Genomic DNA, 22380 nt, shown 5'->3' with positions numbered 1-22380 from the left:
TCCAAAATTGTATTTTTATTGTTTTAGAATGTTTTTATTCTATTAGGGGCACAGTCACGCATCTGAAAGTTATTATAAATTGTACCAAATTGAGTGCGAAAATTATTATCATTGATTCCAGCATTATCTCAATAAGACGTGACGTATTGCTGTTTTTCAACAATACTATTTGAAAGTAGAGGGCAAAAGATGTGTTACGTTGCTGTCACAATATAAACAGATATATTGTCGATTAACAAAAGTAGATCTTTGTGCCTCTGCTTATGCTTTATGAAATTCAAATAAATTATTACCTTTACAGTTTTTCTCCGGTGACTTCAGTCTCGCTCAAAGTCGGCAAATTCTGGTAACTGTGTTCCGGAAATAGTTCCATTTCTATGTAATCTGTGTCTTGTAGAAGAAGTCTTTCTAATAATTCGGCACATTCTGGGAATCCGGGCCTGTCTGCCGGTTCTCTGGCCCAACAGTAGTACATTATATTATATAATTCGCGTTTGCAGTGCTCTGGTTTGTCTAGACGATGACCGTCACGAACCTGGGAAAAATAGATTGACTATCAATGAAATTGTGTAATTGGAATGAAAATATATTAGATTGTTGAAGTAATATATTGGTTAGATGTTGGTTAATCGAAATTTGGAAAAAAGAAGTGGATATTTGTTTTGGGGGCATTTTTTGGCTGGTGCCATCATATCAAATGTTGATGGAAAGCATTATCTCAAAAACACGTTTTGCAGTTTTTCAACAATACTATTTTAAAGTAGAGGGCAAAAGATGAGTGATACTTCTCGCTTGATTTGATATTTGAATGCAAAATATATATTGAAACTACTTTTTTTTTTTTAAATTAATTTCAATAATTATTAAAACTGCTAAATTATTAACATCAAGTAATATTGATGATTAATAACATAATTTAAATAAATAAAAGTGCAAAGGATAAAATTTACATGAAAATAATATCCGTAATATGATTTGATATAAAATATAAGCAAATAATAATGAAAATAAAATTAATAAATAATATTAGGTTGTCAAATATCTCCCTTCCGCTTTTTTGCTCTTGGTTTATAATACAAAAAGGCGGAAGGGAGATATTTGACAACCTAATATAAATAAAATTTTTGAATAATAAAATAATACTAGAAAAATAAAAAATATAACAAAATAACAATAATAGAAATAGTAAAATAATAATAATAATAATAAAAATAATAACAATAATATAATATAATAATAATAATAATAATAATAATAATAATAAATTGAAACTAAAATAGTTTACGAAACTTCTTATGCGACTTGCAAAATCAAGTCCGGGGGCATGTTCGTCATTTAAACGAGTGTGAAATCGGCTTATAGTGTCCGCAAATGCACATATTTTGCACACACATGCACAACTTTTTTATCGGAGTGTTTACAAGTATTCCCTAGGAAATGTAAATTTTATCTAATTTCACCCTATCTAACTGAAAAGGGATGGTTGCATAAAAAATGTTTGAGTTATTTGACAAAAACCAAAAAAATGTCCCGAATATTCTATATTGATTGCTTAAGAATGAAATATCATCGAATTCAAAATCGTTTTATTCAAAAATTTTATATCGGAGTGTATAAAAGTGTTTCCTGAAAAATGTTGTAAATTTTATCTAGTTTTACCCTATCTAACTAAAAAGATGGGTTTCATATGAAAATGTTGAGTTATTTGACAAAAACCAAGAAACTAACCCGAATTTTCTATATTTATTGCTTAAGAATGAAATATCGAATTCAAAAGAGTTTTATTCAAAACTTTTATATTTTATATATTATATATTAAGTTATGTCATTGAAAGATCAATAAAATTATCTATAATTCTGTAAATAAAACTTTGTAACTATTAGAATAAAATTATTTAAAGATAATTCATCAAACTTTGCAATTAATATAGTCGTCAGGTGTCCATATTGTTTTATCTACAACGCTTCCGTTTACAAATACATTTATTCTGTTATACATTAAATAAAAATATCATTATTATTTAATATCATTAGAAAGCTAATTAAATTATCTATAAATCCGTATAAATTAATTTAAAAATCTTAGAACAAAATTGTTTAGGAATAATTAGTAAACTTTGAGTTCCTAAATCTCAAGTAAACTAAAACGATCTTCTTCAGTATGTTAATATAAAATGGTTACAAAATTTGTAAAACAAATAAGTTCAAATTAATTATTATTATCAAATTACAGAATTATTACAAAATTTCAAAATATATGCTTTCCAAAAAAATATGGTAACGTGATTTGTTTCTTTGAGCCAATAAAAAAAATTTACTCTTTTTAAATCTCGAAGATTATTTGTAGTAAAATGTTGTTATTTGAGTATGTTATACCCAAAACTATTTTTGGAATTACAAAAATATAAACTACATACATTTCAGAACAAATTCCAAACTTATTACGAATATATTATTGTTATGATTAATATAATGCTAAACTATTTATAATTTAGGTTTTTATTGTTGATGGTTCGATTATATTGCTCAATAGTATCACCAGATTACAAGAGATTTAAATTTAAATAATACTTTGTACCAAATTTTTAAAGATTTTTCAAATATCACTTCATAACTTTTTTATCTTCAATAATTATGAAGAATACAAAAGCTATGCCTTCTGAAATCTAATAATATTCAGCATTTTTGTGTAAAGATTTTTGTCCTTTTGTAATACATTTTTTATTTTCAATTAATGTGAACAATTTTGTTTTAAAAATGAGACACAAGTTTTTTTTCTTCCGGATCTCTAATTTCTGGATTCTTTAAAACTTTAGATAAATGTTTGACTTTTATGCATATCATTATAAATTTTAGAATTTTTTACAAATACAAATACTAATCAAAGAGCAATTAATTTTTTATAGTACGAGAGTCAATAAAAGTATGATCACTTAATTTGTGTTAATAGATTCTTGTGTACTAAATAATTCTTTGTACCATAAACTAAAAACTGTTTTTTGCTGTCGATATAATAAGTTATACATGAAACTTTTTTTTTAAATTAAATTTCGTCTTCAAATAAAGTTATATTTAATAGTGGAAGTGACATTAGTTAATTGTGTAGACTCATAAATTTTCCAATTTGAAATTAATTGCTTGACTTTAAATAAACGTCATTTGCAAGAAAGTCTCGAACTTCATTATATATATATATATATATATATATATATATATATATATATATTATAAACGTCTAAAAATGGACTATAAAGGAATTTCATATCAATTTCAAAGTGAGATAACATAATTGGACAATATCGTTAAAATATTTAATAACTTCCAGAGAATCAAAGCAAAAGCATTATCGATGCTGTCTGGAAAACTTCTCAAAGATGAAAATAATTTATATATATATATATATATATACATATATAAGTATATATTTATTTATTTATTTATTTTACAAGCCGTCGGTATAATAATATTATAATGAGGCTTAAGTCAATACTTTATAGGTTTAATATAATTTAATTAATTAATAGCTATTTTATTACTTATTTATTTATTATTCATTTTATTTACTATAAACCAACTAATTTATATTCAGTTAATTTTAATTATATTTAAATATAACTAGTTTGTTGCATGTATTTTTTTTAAATTTAACAAGATTTATATGGTTAATAAAGATTTTAATAATCTTTACAATACTTTTACAATGTAATTATTTTATTTAACAAATTTTAAGTTATTTTATGATATTTTAACAAATTTAAGTGTCTTGTATTATTGTTATTATTTTTAATATTATTATTATTAGCATTATCATTATCATTTTTATTATTATTATCAATTATTTTTACATTATAAGTTTTTTCTTTTACAAATTTTTAGGCATTTTGATGAAAGAAATATTTCGTTTCACAATTTTTTAAGTGTTTTTAAATTATAAGTTTTTATTTAACTAATTATTAAGTATTTTAACAATAAGGGTCATATAAAAATAGTAATTAAAAAAAAGTCAAAATTTTGTTTCAGAATTTTATAAGTGTTTTTGAATTATAAGTTTTTGGTTAACTAATTCTTAAGTATTTTAACAATAACAGTCATATAAAATAGTAATAAAAAAAAATCAAAATTTTGTTTCACAATTTTTTAAATGTTTTAAGTTATAAGTTTTTAGTTAATTAATTATTAAGTATTTTAACAATAACAAGTCAAATAAAAAAAAACAAAAAAAAAAATAATAACAATAATAAAAGTAATTTGAAAGTCTTTTTGCAACAGTAGTATTTAGTTTAACGAATGAACTAATATTATTATTAAATTAATATACTATTAAACCCAGACTTGCTTTGCTTTGGCTTTCAAAATTCACAATTTATTGTTGTTTATTGCCAAAATTATTAATCGATATAAAAGTTTTGAATAAAACGACTTTGAATTCGATATTTCATTTTCTAGCAATAAATATAGAAATTTGGGACTTTTTTTGGTTTAGGTCAAATAACTCAAAAATTTCATATGGAACCACCCATTTTCAGTTAGATAGGGTAAAACTAAATAAATTTTACATTATTTCCTAGGGAACCCTTTTATACATTCCGCTATAAAAATTTTGAATAAAACGACTTTGAATTCGATATTTCGATATTTCTAAAATTAGTATTTTTTATAATAGGAATACGTTCAGTGTTAGTAGTCAAGTTTTTATTAAAATTTGATTAAAATTTATATTTACTTCAATATTATTAATTAATTTCTAAATTCGTTTTTATTATATTTTTATTACGTTTTTGAATTACAGATGTTTTTATCTACTATATTATATTTTTTTAGACATTTTTTCAGTTTAATTTGTATTTTTAGAAGTATGAATTTGTTCTGTGTACAAAATTAAGTTTTTTGTTTTAAATTTGTAAAAGTTTTGCAAAGCTTTTAATATAAGCACAATCTCAATAAATTATTAGATATTATTATATCACTTAATTATTAGAGACTATTATATCACTTTTTGACAAATTTTAACATACTGTAAAATATTATATTTTAAAAAATACATTTAAAAAAATATAAAATGAAACTTAATGAATGTACAAAATATAGAAAGTTTCAAGACAATATAAATAGTCCTGTGTTGAAATGTTATAAGTTAAAAATATAAATAATGTATCTATTTTTGGTTCCAAATGAAAGAAATATACCAAACAATTTAATTTTATAAAAGAATATTAATAAGTTTTATAAAACTAAATTTTATGAATATACAAAATATAGGAAGTTCCAAAACAAAAAAAATAGTTCTGTGTTGGAATACATAAATTTTTTACATATTTTTTAAAAAATAAAGAAATATACCAAACAATTTTATTTTATAAAAAAATATTAATTAGTTTTATAAAACTAAATTTTATGAATACACAGAATATACAAAGTTTCAAGACAAAAAAACAGCCCTGAAATAAAGAAAACTAGCTGTAAGTGTAATTCTGTCTTAAGGCAATTAAGGCATTGTGCCTTAAGGCAAATTGCTGGAACTTCCGGTACAAAAAATTTATTAACGATTACCATTTTTAAATAATTTTATTTCGAAAAAATAAGATTTTTAAGAAACTATAAATTGGACAAAAAATTACTTTTTTTGAAAAAAAAAATTATTTATTTATTTTTTTTTTAATTTTTTTTTTTTTTTTTTTAATTGTTTTCTTTATTTTGACATATTTTGGAAGATCTAAACTTTTTTTCAAAGCAATCGTACTGCTTTAACTGCATAGGGACAAAATATAAAGCGCGTAAGCGCCGCGTCGCCGTCTAACGGATAAGCATTGGTACGGAACCCATAGGAATGTTAACAAAATGTATACTTATTGTTAAAATCTCTATAAAATATCTGATAATTTGATGTGCATATGTCTAATGATCATTTTTGACCGCCACATGGCTCATTTTTTTACTTTTTCCTCCATATCCCCGAAACCGCGAGACCTACCTTCATGAAAATTTTATAGATTCTTCATCTTGTCAATACAAGTGAAATGTTTTTTGAATTATTCAAATCGGACGCTCCGTTCTCTTAGAAACTGAGTTACCGTTTTCGGCACTTTTTGTCCCGTATCTTCGGAACGGCTAGACCTGCCTTCGCCAAAAACTAATCAGCACGTCTCCTTATCAATACGAATCGAATGTTTTTTAAATTATTCAAATTGCTTCATCCTTGTTCCCGAAATCGTCGACGAAAATTTGTATCCGCACGCACATACACACACACATACATCCATTTTTTCTAAGGTATGCCAAAATGTTCAGAAACCTCTGAAACGTAAAGATATATAAAAATTTTCATTTTCGATTTTTTGCGATTACTATAACTTACCCTACGGGAAGTTAATTATTAATCGATATAAAAGTTTTGAATAAAATTTTTTAGCAATAAATAGCAAATTTGGCACATTTTTTGGTTTTTGCCAAATTTCAGTTAGATAAAATTTACAACATTTCCTAGAGAACACTTTTATACACTCCGATATAAAAGTTTTGAATAAAACGACTTTGAATTCGATATTTCATTCTTAAGCAATAAATAGAAAATTCGGGACACTTTTTCTGGTTTTAGTCAAATAACTCAAAAATTTCATATGAAACCACCCCTTTGAATAAGACAGGGTGAAACTAGATAAAATTTACAACATTTCCTAGGGAACACTTTTATACACTCCGATATAAAAGTTTTGAATAAAACGATAAAAATTCTTAAATTTTAGTATTTCAAATAAAAACCAACATTTTTAATAGTGCCTATGATTTAAGTTAAATATAAGTGCACACCGTGAGCCAAAAAAATTCAAAATCGGTTCAGTAGTTTAGGAGTATATTCCGGACATCGTGACAAGTATGTTATATTAGGTTGTCAAATATCTCCCTTCCGCTTTTTTGCTCTTGGTTTATAATACAAAAAGGCGGAAGGGAGATATTTGACAACCTTATATATATATATATTTAAGAAATTTACCTTTCTCATGACATCGGCAGCTGATAGACCTGGATAAGGCGTTGACCCTAGGGTCACAATTTCCCACATGAGGACCCCAAAACTCCAAACATCAGATTGTACTGAGAAAACGTTGTCGTAGAGGGATTCTGGAGCCATCCATCTAGAAAAAAGATAGAAGATTAATATGTCAGACTAATGTATAATTTACTATGATGATTTTTATCATATTAACCTAATTGGCAACCGTCCTTCGCTTTTCCTCTCATAAACATGTTTAGATTCCAAATCACGAGCAAAACCAAAATCGGCGACTTTGCAAACACCATCTTCGGTTACCAAAACGTTCCTGGCTGCCAAATCTCGATGGATAATCTAAATAGGTAAAAATACATATGTGAATTTATCCAAGTTTTATATATATATATATAAACTTACCCCTTTTGCTGTCAAAAATTCCATTCCTCTTGCAACATGGTAAGCATAAGCTGTTAACTCTCTAGAAGTCAAGGCTGCTCCACTTCCATGGGTGTTACCTTTGGGGAAAAAGTCCCAAAACATCAATAAACCTCCAACAAATCTCTAACTCATTCTACAAGCAATATATTTTCAATTATTACCGTAATGTCTGGCTTCCCCACTGGCAGTATTTGCCCTGGAATCCCTCAAATGCTGCTGAAGTTTGCCCTTAGCAACAAATTCCAAAATTACTAAAATCGGATGGCGATCGCTGCAGCATCCTAAAAGTCTCACCACATTTGGATGAGGGCCTAATTGTTTCATAACCTGAAGAAAAAATACATTTTAATAACTAGTGGTGTATGGCACCGTGCCTTAAGGCAAATTGCTAAAACTTTCCGTACCGTAATGAAATATTCGAGAAATTTTAAACGTTTTCAAATATATTATTACAAATAGTGTAACTTTCATTATTTTTGCTGTCTTGTTATATCTGAGCAGATCGAATGTAAATCATAAATCATAAATCAGTTTATCTCCAGAACATTAACAATCGTCATTTCATTTCGAATTCTATTTAAAAAAAAAATAGTTGCCTAATTTACACAAAATTGAAAAACTGCTCCCGTATAGTCACAGTCTCAACGCATTTGCAAATAATTCTGTGCGACATTTTCGCTTATACAGTGCTTAGCTTGGCGGCATTTTCAAATTTTTCAATAGTTTTCACAAAATCGGAAAAGTGCTTAAACAGTATAAACGCACTTGGGTAAATATTTGTACCAGAGTGGCGCTTAGACTGTGCTTGGCCTGGGTCATTTTTTTTAATTAATTCATTTTTCAAAAATGTTATAAATAAATTTTGTGAAAAAATATGACCTAACTCTTATGCTTAAAATTGTAAGAATCTTCTGGTTAAAATACAAAAAATTATTTTTCAAATAAAATTAAAAGTAAATTTTGAAAAAAAAAATATTATAAATTAATTTTTGATGAAATATGACCTCACTCTTATGCTTGAAATTGTAAGAATTCATTTTTAAATAAATAGAATAATTATTTTTTTTAAAATACGATCTCACTTTTCTGCTTAAAATAGAAAAAATCTTTTTTTAAAAATATTATAAATAAATTTTATAATGAATAAGTACGTCCTCACTCTTCTGCTTAAAATTGAAATTTGGAAATTATTCTTGAATTGGCATTTTATCAATACATCAATTCATGTTATGTAATTAATTTAAATGGATTTCAAATGAATTAACTTACATTGACACACAGAGAGATTTAAATAAGATTTATTATATGAAAATAAGATAAAGTGATAGTACTGCATTTTTCTGATAACACATACATACAAATTTCATTCGTACAAAAATCAACTTTCAGAAAATAATTTTCATTTTTATCTGTGTAATAAATATTTTCGAATTAATCACAAATCAAATTCATTAAACAAAGTATGAAATAAATCTGTATTTAATCAAGTTAGGCAATTTACCACTGTTTATATCCATATAAACTCAATATAAAATTCATCACATTTTCGATGATAAATGTATTTATGATTTATAATTTGACCAGTTAAATGTGATTGACGAATATACTCGTCATGGACGAGTGGCAGAATTTTGCGTTTTGATGTGTTTACTCGTCATTTGTGTGAAACCCTGACAATATGCAATTTAAAAAAATAATTTGCAATTTTTACTCAATATCATATTTGAAAGCAAAAGTATCCCACAGTAGCCCTATGGTTGCGAGACCGAAGCTCGTACCCTAACGCCACGGATCTAACTTTGCCAAATCTTAACATAATCGAACCGGATTTTTTTTGTACAGAAACTCTTGAAGAAACTAAACATATAAAAAACCAACTAAATTCAAACAAAATCAAATTTTTTGTTAACAGTTGGATATTAGAAAGTGAACCCAGTAGAAGTCATTTCTAATCGTGATATTTTGTCAACATTCTTTTGACTTTTTGATGTCATTGTAGCAATTTGAAGGTTCTTTTTTAACTAGGCATCATATTTAAAAGTAAAAATCAGAATATTTGTTATTTTTACTCAAGCAAAAATCTGATATCATTACATCATGATATCACAGTATCCCTATGGTTGCGAGACCAAAGCTCGTACCCTAGCGCCACGGATCTAACTTTGCCAAATCTTAACAGAATCAAACCGGATTTTTTTTGTACAAAAACTCTTGATGAAACTAAATGTATAAAAAAACAACTAAAGTAATTTTTTATTAACCGTTGGATATTAGAAAGCAAACCGAGTAAAAGTCATTTCTAATCGTGATATTTTTTCAACATTTTTTTGACTTTTTGATGTTATTGCAGCAATCTAAAAGTTTTCTACGGGAAGTTAAAAATATAGTAATAAAATTAGGATGGTTTTAGTAAAAAAAATTACCTGTAATTCCGACTCCAAGTCCTTTTTGTCCCTCTCTGTAGCGTTGCCTTTCAAAGTCTTGACAGCTACAGTACTTGGTCCTTGCTTACCTAAATAACAATTTATATATATATATATATATATATATATATATATATATATATTGTGATGTTATGTATAGTGTTTTTCTTTAATTTTCCACCAACTCACCGTCTATGTCTTGAGCTTCACAACGCCAAACTTGCCCGAATGCGCCTTCGCCCAAAATATCATAAACTTTAATTTTGTGTCTTGGAAATTCCCAACGATCCTGGATTGGTTCCCTGGACGAAAACCTGGCAGGAATTGCGTCCAGGTTTGTCGTACAGGATGGACTTATATTGGCCTCCTGGAGGAAAAAAAATCAGATAAAAATAATAAAAAATGTAGTGATAAAAAGTAGTTGAAGTTGAAATTTACTCAAAGAAAATGTTATTTTCCCAATCAATGTACAAACACTAGTAGCTAGTAATAATAAGTTAATTATTCAATAAGAATTTGTGGTAAACAATTATATAAATGGCATCTGGCCTTATGATGTATATCAAAAGCCAAGAAAAAAAAAAAAGTGGAATTTTTAGGTTGTCTTTTTGGAGGACGAGTTTATTACACTATTCTATGTTACTATTGATTTTTTACTTCTTTGTCTAAACTCTAAAGTGCTTTCTGGTAATAAATAATATAAAAATGTAACACTAAAGTGTATCATTCAATTCAATATTCGAGTAAACTTGAAGGAATTGTTATGGCTTTTGGAGTGTTGAATTAGATTTTGCATAAATATTTATGAGCTTATACCCGAGCCAGACTTACAAAAAGTGTGTACACATGTTTATATAGTTTTGTAGCCAAATATATATATATATATAGATATATCATTTGTTTTTGATAATTTAAATTTTGTAAGCAATCGAAGGCAAAAATTGATAATAATAAACAGGCATGTACTATCAATAGTGGATTCAATTGAAAACTTCAAATGTTAGTCTAGGGCGCACTGTTTGTATATACATGGTCTGTTCAAAAAGTACCCGGAATTACTAATAATTAAATTTCGCGGGTCTGTAGTGTCTGATTGTCAAATTTTTTTTTTATTGTGTTGGTATACATGCCCCTAAAGTATGATGAAATTTTCAGCTATATCACTGTTTACTTTGTCTGTGGTAGTCGCTAAGGTTCGACGTGTTTTTCTGAGCTCGGCGATTTTTACAATGGAAGAATTGAAAAAGTCAAAGAATTTGTATTAAATTTTGCGTAAAAAATGAAATAAAGTGTTGCAAAGTGCAAAAATTCACCAGATATGGCTCCGTGTGACTTTTTCCTATTCCCAAAGTTGAAGAGACCCATGAAAGGACGGCGGTTTTCCTCGATTGAAGAAAATCGCCGAGAGTGCTCAAGGACATATCAAAAAGTGAATATCAAGGGTGCTCGAAAATTGGAAAAAACGCTGGCATAAGTGTATTATATCTGGGGGGGACTACTTTGAAGGGGACCACATTAATGTAGACGAATAAATAAATATTTTTTTGAAAAAACGAAAATTACGAAAACTTTTTGAACAGACCTCGTATATATATATATATATATATATACATATATATATATATATATATATATAAATTAAATTATATTCTAAACTTTTGTCTTTAGTAACATTTTTGTTACTTAAGATTAATAAAACTTCTGGCTAAAACTTCTGAATGGTGAATAAAAATATTTATACGGTCAAACAAACGTAAATCTGTAAATATTGAAAATAGCACAAAATTATCTTAGAACAACATTTAAAGATTTTTATAAACTATTTTTTCATATCATATTGTTTTTTAGTAACTTTATTAGTTTTTGAGGTATTATAAAAAAAAGTAAAATTTTGTACCGTTTGAATTTAAAAATGTATAAATATATAGTTTAGTTTATTAATAATACTAAAATTAATTTACAAGTTAGTTATTCAATAAGAATTTGTAGTAAACAATTATATGAATGGCATCTGGCCTTATGATGTATATCAAAAACCAATGAAAAAAAGGTTGTATTTTCAGGTGTACAAAGGTTCAAGTTGTCTTTTTGGATGACAAGTTTATTCAACTATTCTATGTGGTTATTGATTTTTTACTTTTTTGCCTAAAGTGCTTTCTGGTAATAAATAATATGAAAATGTGACACAAAAGTGTATCATTCAATTCAATATTCGAGTAAACTTGAAGGAATTGTTATGGCTTTGAGAGAGATAAAATGGGTTTTGCATAAATATTTTTGAGTTTGAACGTAGGCCAGACTTAAAAAAAAGTGTGTACACATGTTTATATAGTTTTCTAGTCAAATATATATCATTTGTTTTTGATCATTTAAATTTTGTAAACAAACAAAGCCAAGAATTGGTAATAATAAAAAGGCATGTACTATCAATAGTAGATTCAGTTGATGACTTCAAATGTTAGTCTTATATATATAAATTAAATTATATTCTAAACTTTTGTCTTCACTAACATTTTTGAGACTTAAGATTAATAAAACTTCTGGTTTAAACTTCTGAATGATGAATAAGAATATTTATGCTGTCAAACGAATGTAAATCTGTAAATATTGAAAATAGCACAAAATTGCCTTAAAGAAACATTTAAAGAATTTTATAAACTATCTTTTAATCTCATATTGTTTTTTAGTAACTTTATTAGTTTATGAGATATTAGGTTGTCAAATATCTCCCTTCCGCTTTTTTGCTCTTGGTTTATAATACAAAAAGGCGGAAGGGAGATATTTGACAACCGTATATTAGAAAAATAATACAATTTTGTACCGTTTGTTACATCAAAGTTTCTAAAGTTTATGAGTATTAAATATTATTTAGAAAAACAAAAATATTTAAGCTTTCAAATAAATGTAACGTTGTAAATATTGATATAAGCACAAAATTGTCTTAAAGAAACATTTAAAGAATTTTATAAACTATTTTTTCCTCTTATATTGTTTTTTAGTAACTTTATTAGTTTTTGAGATATTAGAAAAATAGTACAATTTGTTGCTAAAACAAATGAAAAATGTCTTTGGTTAGCAAGATGTGTACTATGGATAATGATTGATTAAAACTTCTACCGGTGATTTATAAAAGTGTTCCAGGTCGCACCGTTTGTATTACAGATCTGTAATTTTGTCACCTGGTACCTCAATTTATTTACTTTGCCTGCTGTCATTAAATTTAATAATCGTTCTCCCGAAAATATTTACAACAAATTGAAAAAAACTGTAAATCACTATTGTAATTAGGCTAGGACCAGAGAAACTTGAAGAAATTGTTATGGCTAAAGTTTCATATGTAATTTTTTTAGCATCAAATATGTGTTTTTCAATAATAAAAATGTGTGATAATACTTTGAGCTCTTATCATGGTTTTTAATACTTTTGTTTCCGGGTTAATGGACGGACCACTTTCGCACAAAGCCAAATCTGTACGAAAAAAACTCCCTAACATCGTGGAAACAATTCGATAATAAAAAACTGGGGTTAAATTAAAACTATATGACCTATTTGAATAGAAACATCATGTTGAAAAAAAATCATTATTAGGAAATGATAAAATATTCTAAAGTGCTTTAAGGGGCACAACTAGTGTAACCGCCTAAAAACAAGGTGATTTTTGGGAATCTATATTAAAAAAACTACTTTATCAATCATTTCAAAATTTTAGGAATATATTTATACATATTTTAAGAATACCTAGTAAAATTTTTGAAGAACAAAATTAATTTTTTCTTTAAGTTATCGTCGATCTCCAATGGCGCGACAAATAAAGACCTTTCACTGCTGCAGTGATTCCGGCCTTCTACGTGGATAAAATTTAAAAAAAAAATCTCGTTAAACTAGATAATATTGTCTGTAAAATGAACTACGATAAAGAAAAAAAATGAAATATTGACAAAATGACGGCGTTTTTTAAAAAAAAGTCGAATTGTACCCAAAATTTTGGTCGTTTTTGGACTGCCAAAATTCGATTTTTGATCCGATCAAAAAATCGATAGTTCATTTTACGGAGAACTATATTTAGAACATGTAAAAAAAAGTTGATAGTGATCGGATCATTTGTTTTTGAGTAATCGCTGCAGCAAATTCGGAAAATGCTGTTTCGAGAAAAACGCGTTTAAAGATTAAATAATCGTTATACTATATATTATATATATATACTCTTTAAATGGCTGTGACTCAAAAACTATTTAAGATATCGATTTAAAATTTTGGTATGTTATTTTTAAAGGTATAAGCTATCGAAATATGGAAAAATTGAAAATTCGATTCTTTGAAAATTTCACACTAGTTGTGCCCCTTAAGTCCAACAGAGTAGTAGTCCAAATCTTTACATTAGTTAAGGTACAATTATGCATTAGATATTCAATAACTTCTAAACCATTCGATTTACATAAAAGTCGTATTGAACAAATAGGTTCAAAATTAATTCATCAAAAACTTTGTCTAACAACATGAGGCCCTACAACAACTCTGTATACTTCAAAACAGCAACACAAACTGAATAATATATCAAAAGCAATTTATCAAATTAGGTTGACCATGTTAATATGGTTCCTTACCTGGGCCAAAATCCTGGATCCTTGTTGGTCCCAAGGTTCATATCTGTTTGAAGTGGCCCTTGGAGCCCTCCAGTTGCCCATGGAAGCATCACTTGGGGCCTCCTGAAGGGCTATGCCTCCAGAAGGATCTTTACTCTGGAAAAAAAAATATATAATGAAAGTTAGAATATTGGAGTCAAAATAAGATAACATAGTAAATCAAATTGAAAAAATGCGATAAATTTCAGGCTAAAATCAATTTCAAGTAATAATTACTATTTGTAATCAATTTACGCACCTCTTCATTATTTTTATCGACTTTGCCATTCCTCCACATGCACAATTTCTTTCGGCACAAAAAAACAAATCCGGACCCCAAAATGGAAACCACTGCTACAATTGCCATTGGTATAACAGTGATCGTAAAATTGTATGTTACCATAGCTGGAATCTAAAAAATAATAAAAATAAGGTAAATAAAAAATCTGGCAAATTTTATAAATGATTGGAGTAGGTGATGCCTGGTTTTGGAGTTCAAATTGGTGAGAAATGAGAATTTTATTAAAAAGTTGGGAACCACTGGAGTAAATTTATTGTAGCAAATATTGTTATCAATATTTTGTGTATCGTCTTCAATAATTTTGGAGGCTTAAACTTCACGTTCTATTGTGCACGTCCAAATTTTATAAATGATTAGAGTAGGTGATGACTAGTTCTGGGTGTTCGATTTGGTGACAAATAAGAATTTTATTAAAAAATTGGGAACCACTGGAGTAAATCTAGTGTAGCAGATATTGTCATCAATATTTTGTGTACTGTTTTCAATAATTTTGGAGGCTTAAACTTTACGTTCTATTGTGCACGTCTAAATTTTATAAATGATTGGAGTAGGTGATGACTAGTTCTGGTGTTAGAGTTGATGACAAATGAGGATTTTTTTAAAAATTTGGGAACCACTGGAATAAATTTAATGTAGCAAATATTGTCATTAATATTTTGTGTATCGTTTTCAATAATTTCGGAGGTTTAAACTTTACGTTCTATTGTGCACGTCCAAATTTTATAAATGATTGGAATAGGTGGTGACTAGTTCTGGTGTTTGAATTGATGATAAATAAGAATTTTATTAAAAAATTGGGAACCACTGGAATAAATTTAATGTAGCAAATATTGTTATCAATATTTTGTTTATTGTATTTAATAAATTTGGAGGCTAAAACTATACGCCCTATTGTACAGGCCCAAAAAATCTTCCTTAGGTCAAAGCATCATTAGGACTTGTATAGATGTTTAGGAACTGTTTTTGGAAGCACCGTTTGTGCTACAGTACTGAATTTGGGGTAATTAGTGCATCAATATATCTACTTAGATACTATATACTAAAATTAAAAAACTTCCATACAAAATTTTGAAATATTTGCAACAATTTACACAAACTACTACGTCATTACAACCATAAGTGATCGTTTGCTTGTTTTCAAAACGTGGTCCTGCACGCACCGTTTGTACTACACTCTTAAAATTGTGACAAGTATATCAATATATCAACTTTGACATTAATTATTGAAATTAGCCATCTTCCATACAAAATTTTGAAATATTTACAACAATTTACAAAATCTACTACAGTTCTCACACTATAAGTAATCTTTTGCTTGTTTTCAAAACGTGTTACTGCGCGCACCGTCTGTACTACACTTCTAAAATTTTGATAACTGGTACACAAATCTACCTACTTCGACTCCAATTACTAAAATTTGAAAACTCCCATACAAAATTTTAAATTATTTACAAAAATTTACAAAAACTACTACGTCACTAGTACCATAAGTAATCTTTTGCTTGTTTTCAAAACCTGTTGCTGCACGCACCGTTTGTACTACACTCCTAAAATTGTGACAACTAGTATATCAATATATCCTATTTGACACCAATTGTTCAAATTTGAAAACTTCCATACAAAATTTTGAAATATTGATAACAATTTGCATAAATTACTGCGTTACTAGTAACAAAAATAATCTTTTGCTTGTTTTCAAAACGTGTTTCTGCACGCACCATTTGTGTTACACTTCTAAAATTTTGATAACTAGTACACCAATCCATTCACTTTGACACAAGTTATTCAAATTAGTACAATTTCTAACAAAATTCCAAAATATTTACAACAATATACAAAAACTACTACGTCACTAGTACAACAAGAAATCTTTCGCATGAGTTTCAAATGTCCTACTGCACGCACCGTTTGTATTTACACTTCTAAAATTTTAACACCTGGTGCATCAACATGTCTACTTTGACACCAATGACTTAAATTATCAAACTTTCCCGCAATTTTTTCCAGCAACGACAACAATTTACAAAAACCACCATAGTACCAGCAGTGGTTGTTCATTATGGTTTTCACCACAATTAGATTTTTTCATTTTAGAATTTATTATTTTTCCCAAAAATTTCACAAACTGGTACACAAATCTATCTAGTTCAACCTCCTTTACTAAAATTATCAAACTTTTTTGCATTTTTTTTCATCAACGACAAAAAATTACAAAAACTACCATGGTACTACCAGTAGTCTTTCATCCTAAATGTAACCACAATTAAATTTTTTATTTTAGAATTTATTATTTTTCCCAAAAATTTCTGGTATACAAATTTACCTATTCCAACCTCCATTACTAAAATTATCAAACTTTCCCACAATTTTTTTCATCAAAGACAAAATTTTACAAAAACTACCATGGTACCACCAATGGTGTTTCATCCTGGATATAACCACGATTAAATATTTTATTTTATAATTTACTTCAACCTCTAATACTTATACTATCAAATTTCCCAACAATTTTTTTCATCAACGACAAAAATTCACCAAAAACTACCAAGGTACCACCAGTGATTTTTCAATTCTTTTTGAAATTAAATTTTTTATTTTAAAATTTATAATTATATTAAATTTTTACCTTTGTCGTGGTATCATCTTCATTATCCAAATCATCCCCCAAAGTTTGGTTGCCAAAATTGGTGTCAGTTACCCCAACAGTTGTGGTATTTGCTGGTAAGGGATGGAAATCGATTGATGGTAGAAGTTTGGTTGAATTGGGAGATGCATTTGTCTGCAAAAGTAATGAAAAAAATGTTAAAAAAAATTATATATAAACCCTAGTTAAAACCATTATCTAGATTTTATTGACTCACCATTTTAGGACCATCTTTTTTGGCCACACTTGGTTCAACCACACCAACTCCTTCTTGGTTTATATTTATATTATTATTGTTTAAAAAAACGTTCAAATCTGGTGATGATATTGGAGGACGATTATTGTAACCTGGTACTGATAGAAATGGTGGAATTCTTGGTGGCGGTGGAGGAGCTGTTCAAAAAAAAACATATTTATTAGTAATACTACAAAAAATTAAATGAATAAAAAGAATTTACAAAATCTCACCTTGGTTGTGTGGAGCAACAACTTTGGTAGGTTTATCAGAGTCCACAATATTAACATAGACTTCATTTTTGGCCTTCAGTTGGCCATCAAACACAGTGACGTACAGGAAAAAGTTTTGGCCACCCTGGATAAAAAATAAAAAAAATATCAATACCATATTTTTGAAGTAAAACTTCTTTAGGCGCAACATGGGTGTAAATCCGTACAAATGCAACGGAAACTGTTACGCCAAGGTGAAGTAAGAGTCATTGGTTAATTTATACGTGCGTGCGTCACCGAAAGCGTGCTTTATACGTGCATACGTCCATCATACGTCACCGAAAGCACGAAGCATATTGTTCAAATTTCCGGTGTTATGTCAAAACTTTTTAAGGTTAAACAGTGGTATAAATTCTGACTTGTGAGTTAATAAAAATGTCAGGATCGGAAGAATATTTTATTTCGTCCCTCATAAATAACTGTAGTGCAAATGATCGCAAATAATGAAACAAAGGAAAAATCTGCGCTGCGTAAGAAATATAAGTTTATTGAAGTAATTTGTATTATTCGAGTTATTCGAGGTTTCTATATACCTTTGAGGTTATTACTAAAATGGAAAATATTTTTATAGGCAAGACAGATACTAAACTTGCTCAAAGAATGAAACTGTATCGCCAGCGAGATAGTCAAAATAAACAAGCAGCCAATAATGAAGTTCTACAAACACAATTACGTGATAAGTGAAATTGTGGAAACAATATTTCTTCATTGGCAATTTAACGTAAGTTTACATGTTTATCTTTTATGATGGCTATGAAGAATAATTTTAATTTATTATAATAGTAATTATAAATATTGATGCATGTTCAAACTCTGAAAGATCAACATTACATCGTCAAACAAAACAACTGCAGGAAAATAATCGGTTACTGCCAATTTACTATAAAATCTTGTGCCAGGTATCAATTTAGATGTTGGCATAAGTAGGAATATTTTTTCGCTATTTGACTCCCGAAAAACGTTTCAACTATTCACATTTGAATATATTATTCTGTTATCTTTTTAGATGAAAGTACTGCTGTAACTTTTTCTGATACAGCAACTACATCACGTCAATTGCAAATTGATGATTCTGTATATATTGTGATAAGAACTGATCTTTTGCAAGAGTCAAATGAAGTATTTGAACTTCCATATAAAGACTTCAATTTGTTTAGAAATGCACGAAAATTGTTTAAAAAATAATTTACAAATGATAGCTTTGGCTATGTATGTTTTGTGTGTGATCGACTTTGGTTTCAAAGTGACTTAGAAATATCAAATGATGCTCAAAAACAAATTCTTAATAATGTTTTTTTGAATATTGATTCAAATAATCAGGTTGGATGTCAAACTTGTCGAAAGGCATTAAATTCGGGTAAAATTCGCACTTTCTATAAATTTAACAGGTTTGTATTTTCACCTAAACCAAATTATCTACCTAAACTAGATACTGTATCTGAAAGATTAATTTCACCTAGGTTGTGTTTCATGCAAATCAGACGATTGCGACATGCAAATAGACAATTTGGAATGTTTGGCCAAATTATAAATGTGCCTGTTGACGTTAATAATATGATTGATTTATTACCTCGTAATATTGATGATGATCATTGCATTAACGTTCACATAAAAAAGTAAATAATTCATAGATCAAGCCACGTGCAGGGCTTGATAAATAAAACAAATATAAAAGTATGGCTTCAATTTTTTAGGCAAGACAGATATTACAGCTGTTCAAAGAATGAGACTATATCACCATCGAAAAAGTAGTCAATTAATGTATGCTAATTTGAATTACATGAAGTTCTTCAAACACAATTGTTACAAGATGAGTGAATTTGCAAAAACAATATTTGTTTAGGCGTTGCTTAATATAATCCACTGTGTGAACGAATATTATAGAATTTATTAATCAGCAATTACTTTAAACCGATCATGTCATATCTCAAGTATGACTTTGATTACATTATTGTTTGTAAATATTATACATATTTTTAATGCTATTATAAATATATAATTTATAATTTATCATTATATAAATGTGTATAATGATTGTCGACACTAATAAATGTGTGCATCACGAGTGTTACCATATTACTAATAAACATTATTCAAAATTATTATATAATGTATTTATTTTCACTTAAATGCCATCTTGTACAGTAGCAAATAAGTTTTACTTCAATCGCGTTTGATCCTTACGCGCACTTTTTTTTTATTACAAATCAATCCTTTCTACTCACCCTGTCTTTCAAGCTCTTAGTCAAAGTGACGACTCCGGTGTCGGGATCGATTTCAAAAGGGATGTCCCTTTCGACGTTTCCCGAAAGTCCTCCCAAATTCGAGTCCCTTGAAATCGGCTCTATGCCGAAGGTCAGTCGATCGTTTTCGGCGTCTTCGGCCCTTACTCGGACTATGACGCTGCCTATCGGCTCGGCGCTGCTCACTCGCCAATTTCTATCTAGGCGCATTATTGGCGGAGTGTTCTCGCTAACCGATTGGCTGTTCACTGGAAAAGGACAGAAATTGGTTGAAATTTGTTTGGAGTAAATATTAGAGGCCTATGAGAAAGGACACAATGACACATACTAGATATGAATAATTAATAAATACTGGTATTTCGGTATTTTCCCTTGTAAAACCAGTAATAACCTTCTTTGATAAGTTAATTTAATATTTACTTACATATGTAAATTATTGATAACATTTTTTAACTTCCGTAGGGTAAGTATTGTAATGGGCCAAAAATCGGAATTGAAAATTTTTACATTTCTCGACGTTTTGAAGGTTTCTGAACGTTTTGGCATACCTCAGAAAAAATGGATGTGTGTGTGTGTGTGTGTGTGTGTGTATGTATGTATGGATACAAATTTCCAGTCACGTTTTAGGACGCACGGATCAACCGTGCAAAGAGTGCAGAAAATAGAAATCGAATTTTCGAGAGAACAAAGTATCCGATTTGAATGATCTAAAAAGCATTCAATTAGTAATGATTGGGAGAAGTGTTTATTAGTTTTTGGCAAAGGCAGGCCGGCCATTTTGAAGATACGGAGCTAAATATGTAAAAAATGGCAGTTTTTGAGAGAACTAAGCGTCCTATTTAAATGATTCAAAGAACTTTCTGCTTGTCTTAACAAAATAATTGATTTTGGAAAAAAAAATTTGTTCCATTTTTTTTTTTTTTAGTTTTTTATATATCGAAAATATTCAGATTTTATTTTTAATTCTGACTATAGTTCTAATATCTTTACAAATAATTTCAACTCTGCAATTCAGTTTATATAATTCTTATAAATATTAGACAATGTTACAATATTTATAATAAACTATTTGAAAACATTCAGTATTCCTCGAACATTTCGTTACGGTACGGGAAGTTCCAGCAATTTGCCTTAAGGCACGATACCATAATTGCCTCAAGACAGAATTCCACTTACAACTAATTAAATATCAATTTAGTATATGTGATTATTAGTGCTATTGGAAGTAATACTGAAATATTTAAAAACAGTGAAAACTGAATTGATTAGACGAAATAACTAATTTTTTTTTATAAAAACTTTAGTATTTAAACCTGTTAGTCACATTAAATGCATTAATATTAAGTCCAATTATGTAGATTTTATAAAATACCAGTAGCAATTAGCAAACCTTATGATTAGTACTAGGGTTTATCGGTTTTCAAAAACGGTTTTTTGGCGAAAATTACGAAATTTAAAAACCGGTTTTTTAGTGAAAAAAGCCGGTTTTTATTTTGTTTAAAGGAAAATGACAAATATAGCCAAATATAAAAGATAGATGAAAGCGTTTTGATTCTAGAAATCATATCGGTTCAATAGCATTTGATATCTTATCAGTCTGTAATGGTTCCCAGAAAGGTTTTGTATATATTAATTTAGATTTTTATACCAGTGTATATATTAATTTAAATCAGTGTGACTTCTTCTTAAAGAAGTAACTTCCTCTACTCAAACTTAAAAAAAAAAGAGTTTTAAACCCTAGAAGCCACAAACTAAAGAACAAAAAACTTAGAATTATTATATCAGGCTTTAAAAACAATTAAGCATAATTTGGTCAGGAAATTTTGAGAGTAAACAAAAGATACGTTTAAGTAGCAATTCGATAGACGTTCTCATTTTTTTGAAATCATATTTTATTAAACAAAAAAAACACTTAGAATGTTTAAAAATAATTGATTAAAATTGCTGGAACAGACAATACCCGAGTTTAGCTTAATTCTTTTTAAAACTAAAATTGATATTAACAAGTATGTATCAACATTTATATAATATTTTTTTATTATTTTTTCAATTTAATGCATTTTTTTATTTAAAATGTTTATTTTTATTATTCGAATACTTTTCTTTACCATTCTTATATGTAGAAATGACGCATGAATAACGAATAACTATTTTCAAAGTTTTTACATCAAGATAAACTATTATTTTTAGTTTTACTAATTAAAATTAAAA

At 27.8% G+C, this 22380-nt stretch overlaps 1 protein-coding gene across 1 annotated transcript in view; it reads right to left on the bottom strand.

Annotated features, from left to right (window-relative positions):
* Positions 1 to 295: 295 nt before the first annotated feature.
* LOC113389731 (tyrosine kinase receptor Cad96Ca-like) overlaps positions 296 to 22380 on the bottom strand; it is a 29825-nt gene continuing 7740 nt past the window's right edge. Inside the window, exons 2-14 of the mRNA XM_026626744.1 lie at positions 20152 to 20417; positions 17888 to 18011; positions 17637 to 17812; positions 17402 to 17554; positions 14734 to 14886; positions 14457 to 14591; positions 10042 to 10219; positions 9853 to 9941; positions 7591 to 7756; positions 7409 to 7506; positions 7206 to 7345; positions 6992 to 7133; positions 296 to 535 (exon numbers count right to left, since the gene is read on the bottom strand). Coding sequence (XP_026482529.1) covers positions 296 to 535; positions 6992 to 7133; positions 7206 to 7345; positions 7409 to 7506; positions 7591 to 7756; positions 9853 to 9941; positions 10042 to 10219; positions 14457 to 14591; positions 14734 to 14886; positions 17402 to 17554; positions 17637 to 17812; positions 17888 to 18011; positions 20152 to 20417 — 2060 coding nt within the window. The remainder of the gene's footprint in view (positions 536 to 6991; positions 7134 to 7205; positions 7346 to 7408; positions 7507 to 7590; positions 7757 to 9852; positions 9942 to 10041; positions 10220 to 14456; positions 14592 to 14733; positions 14887 to 17401; positions 17555 to 17636; positions 17813 to 17887; positions 18012 to 20151; positions 20418 to 22380) is intronic.

Source organism: Ctenocephalides felis, unplaced genomic scaffold (genome assembly GCF_003426905.1).
Source record: "Ctenocephalides felis isolate EL2017-DRISC unplaced genomic scaffold, ASM342690v1 CF-g0.4_SCAFFOLD_03573, whole genome shotgun sequence".
NCBI classification, from domain to species: Eukaryota; Metazoa; Arthropoda; class Insecta; order Siphonaptera; family Pulicidae; genus Ctenocephalides; species Ctenocephalides felis.
This window is presented reverse-complemented; position numbering and strand designations above follow the sequence as displayed.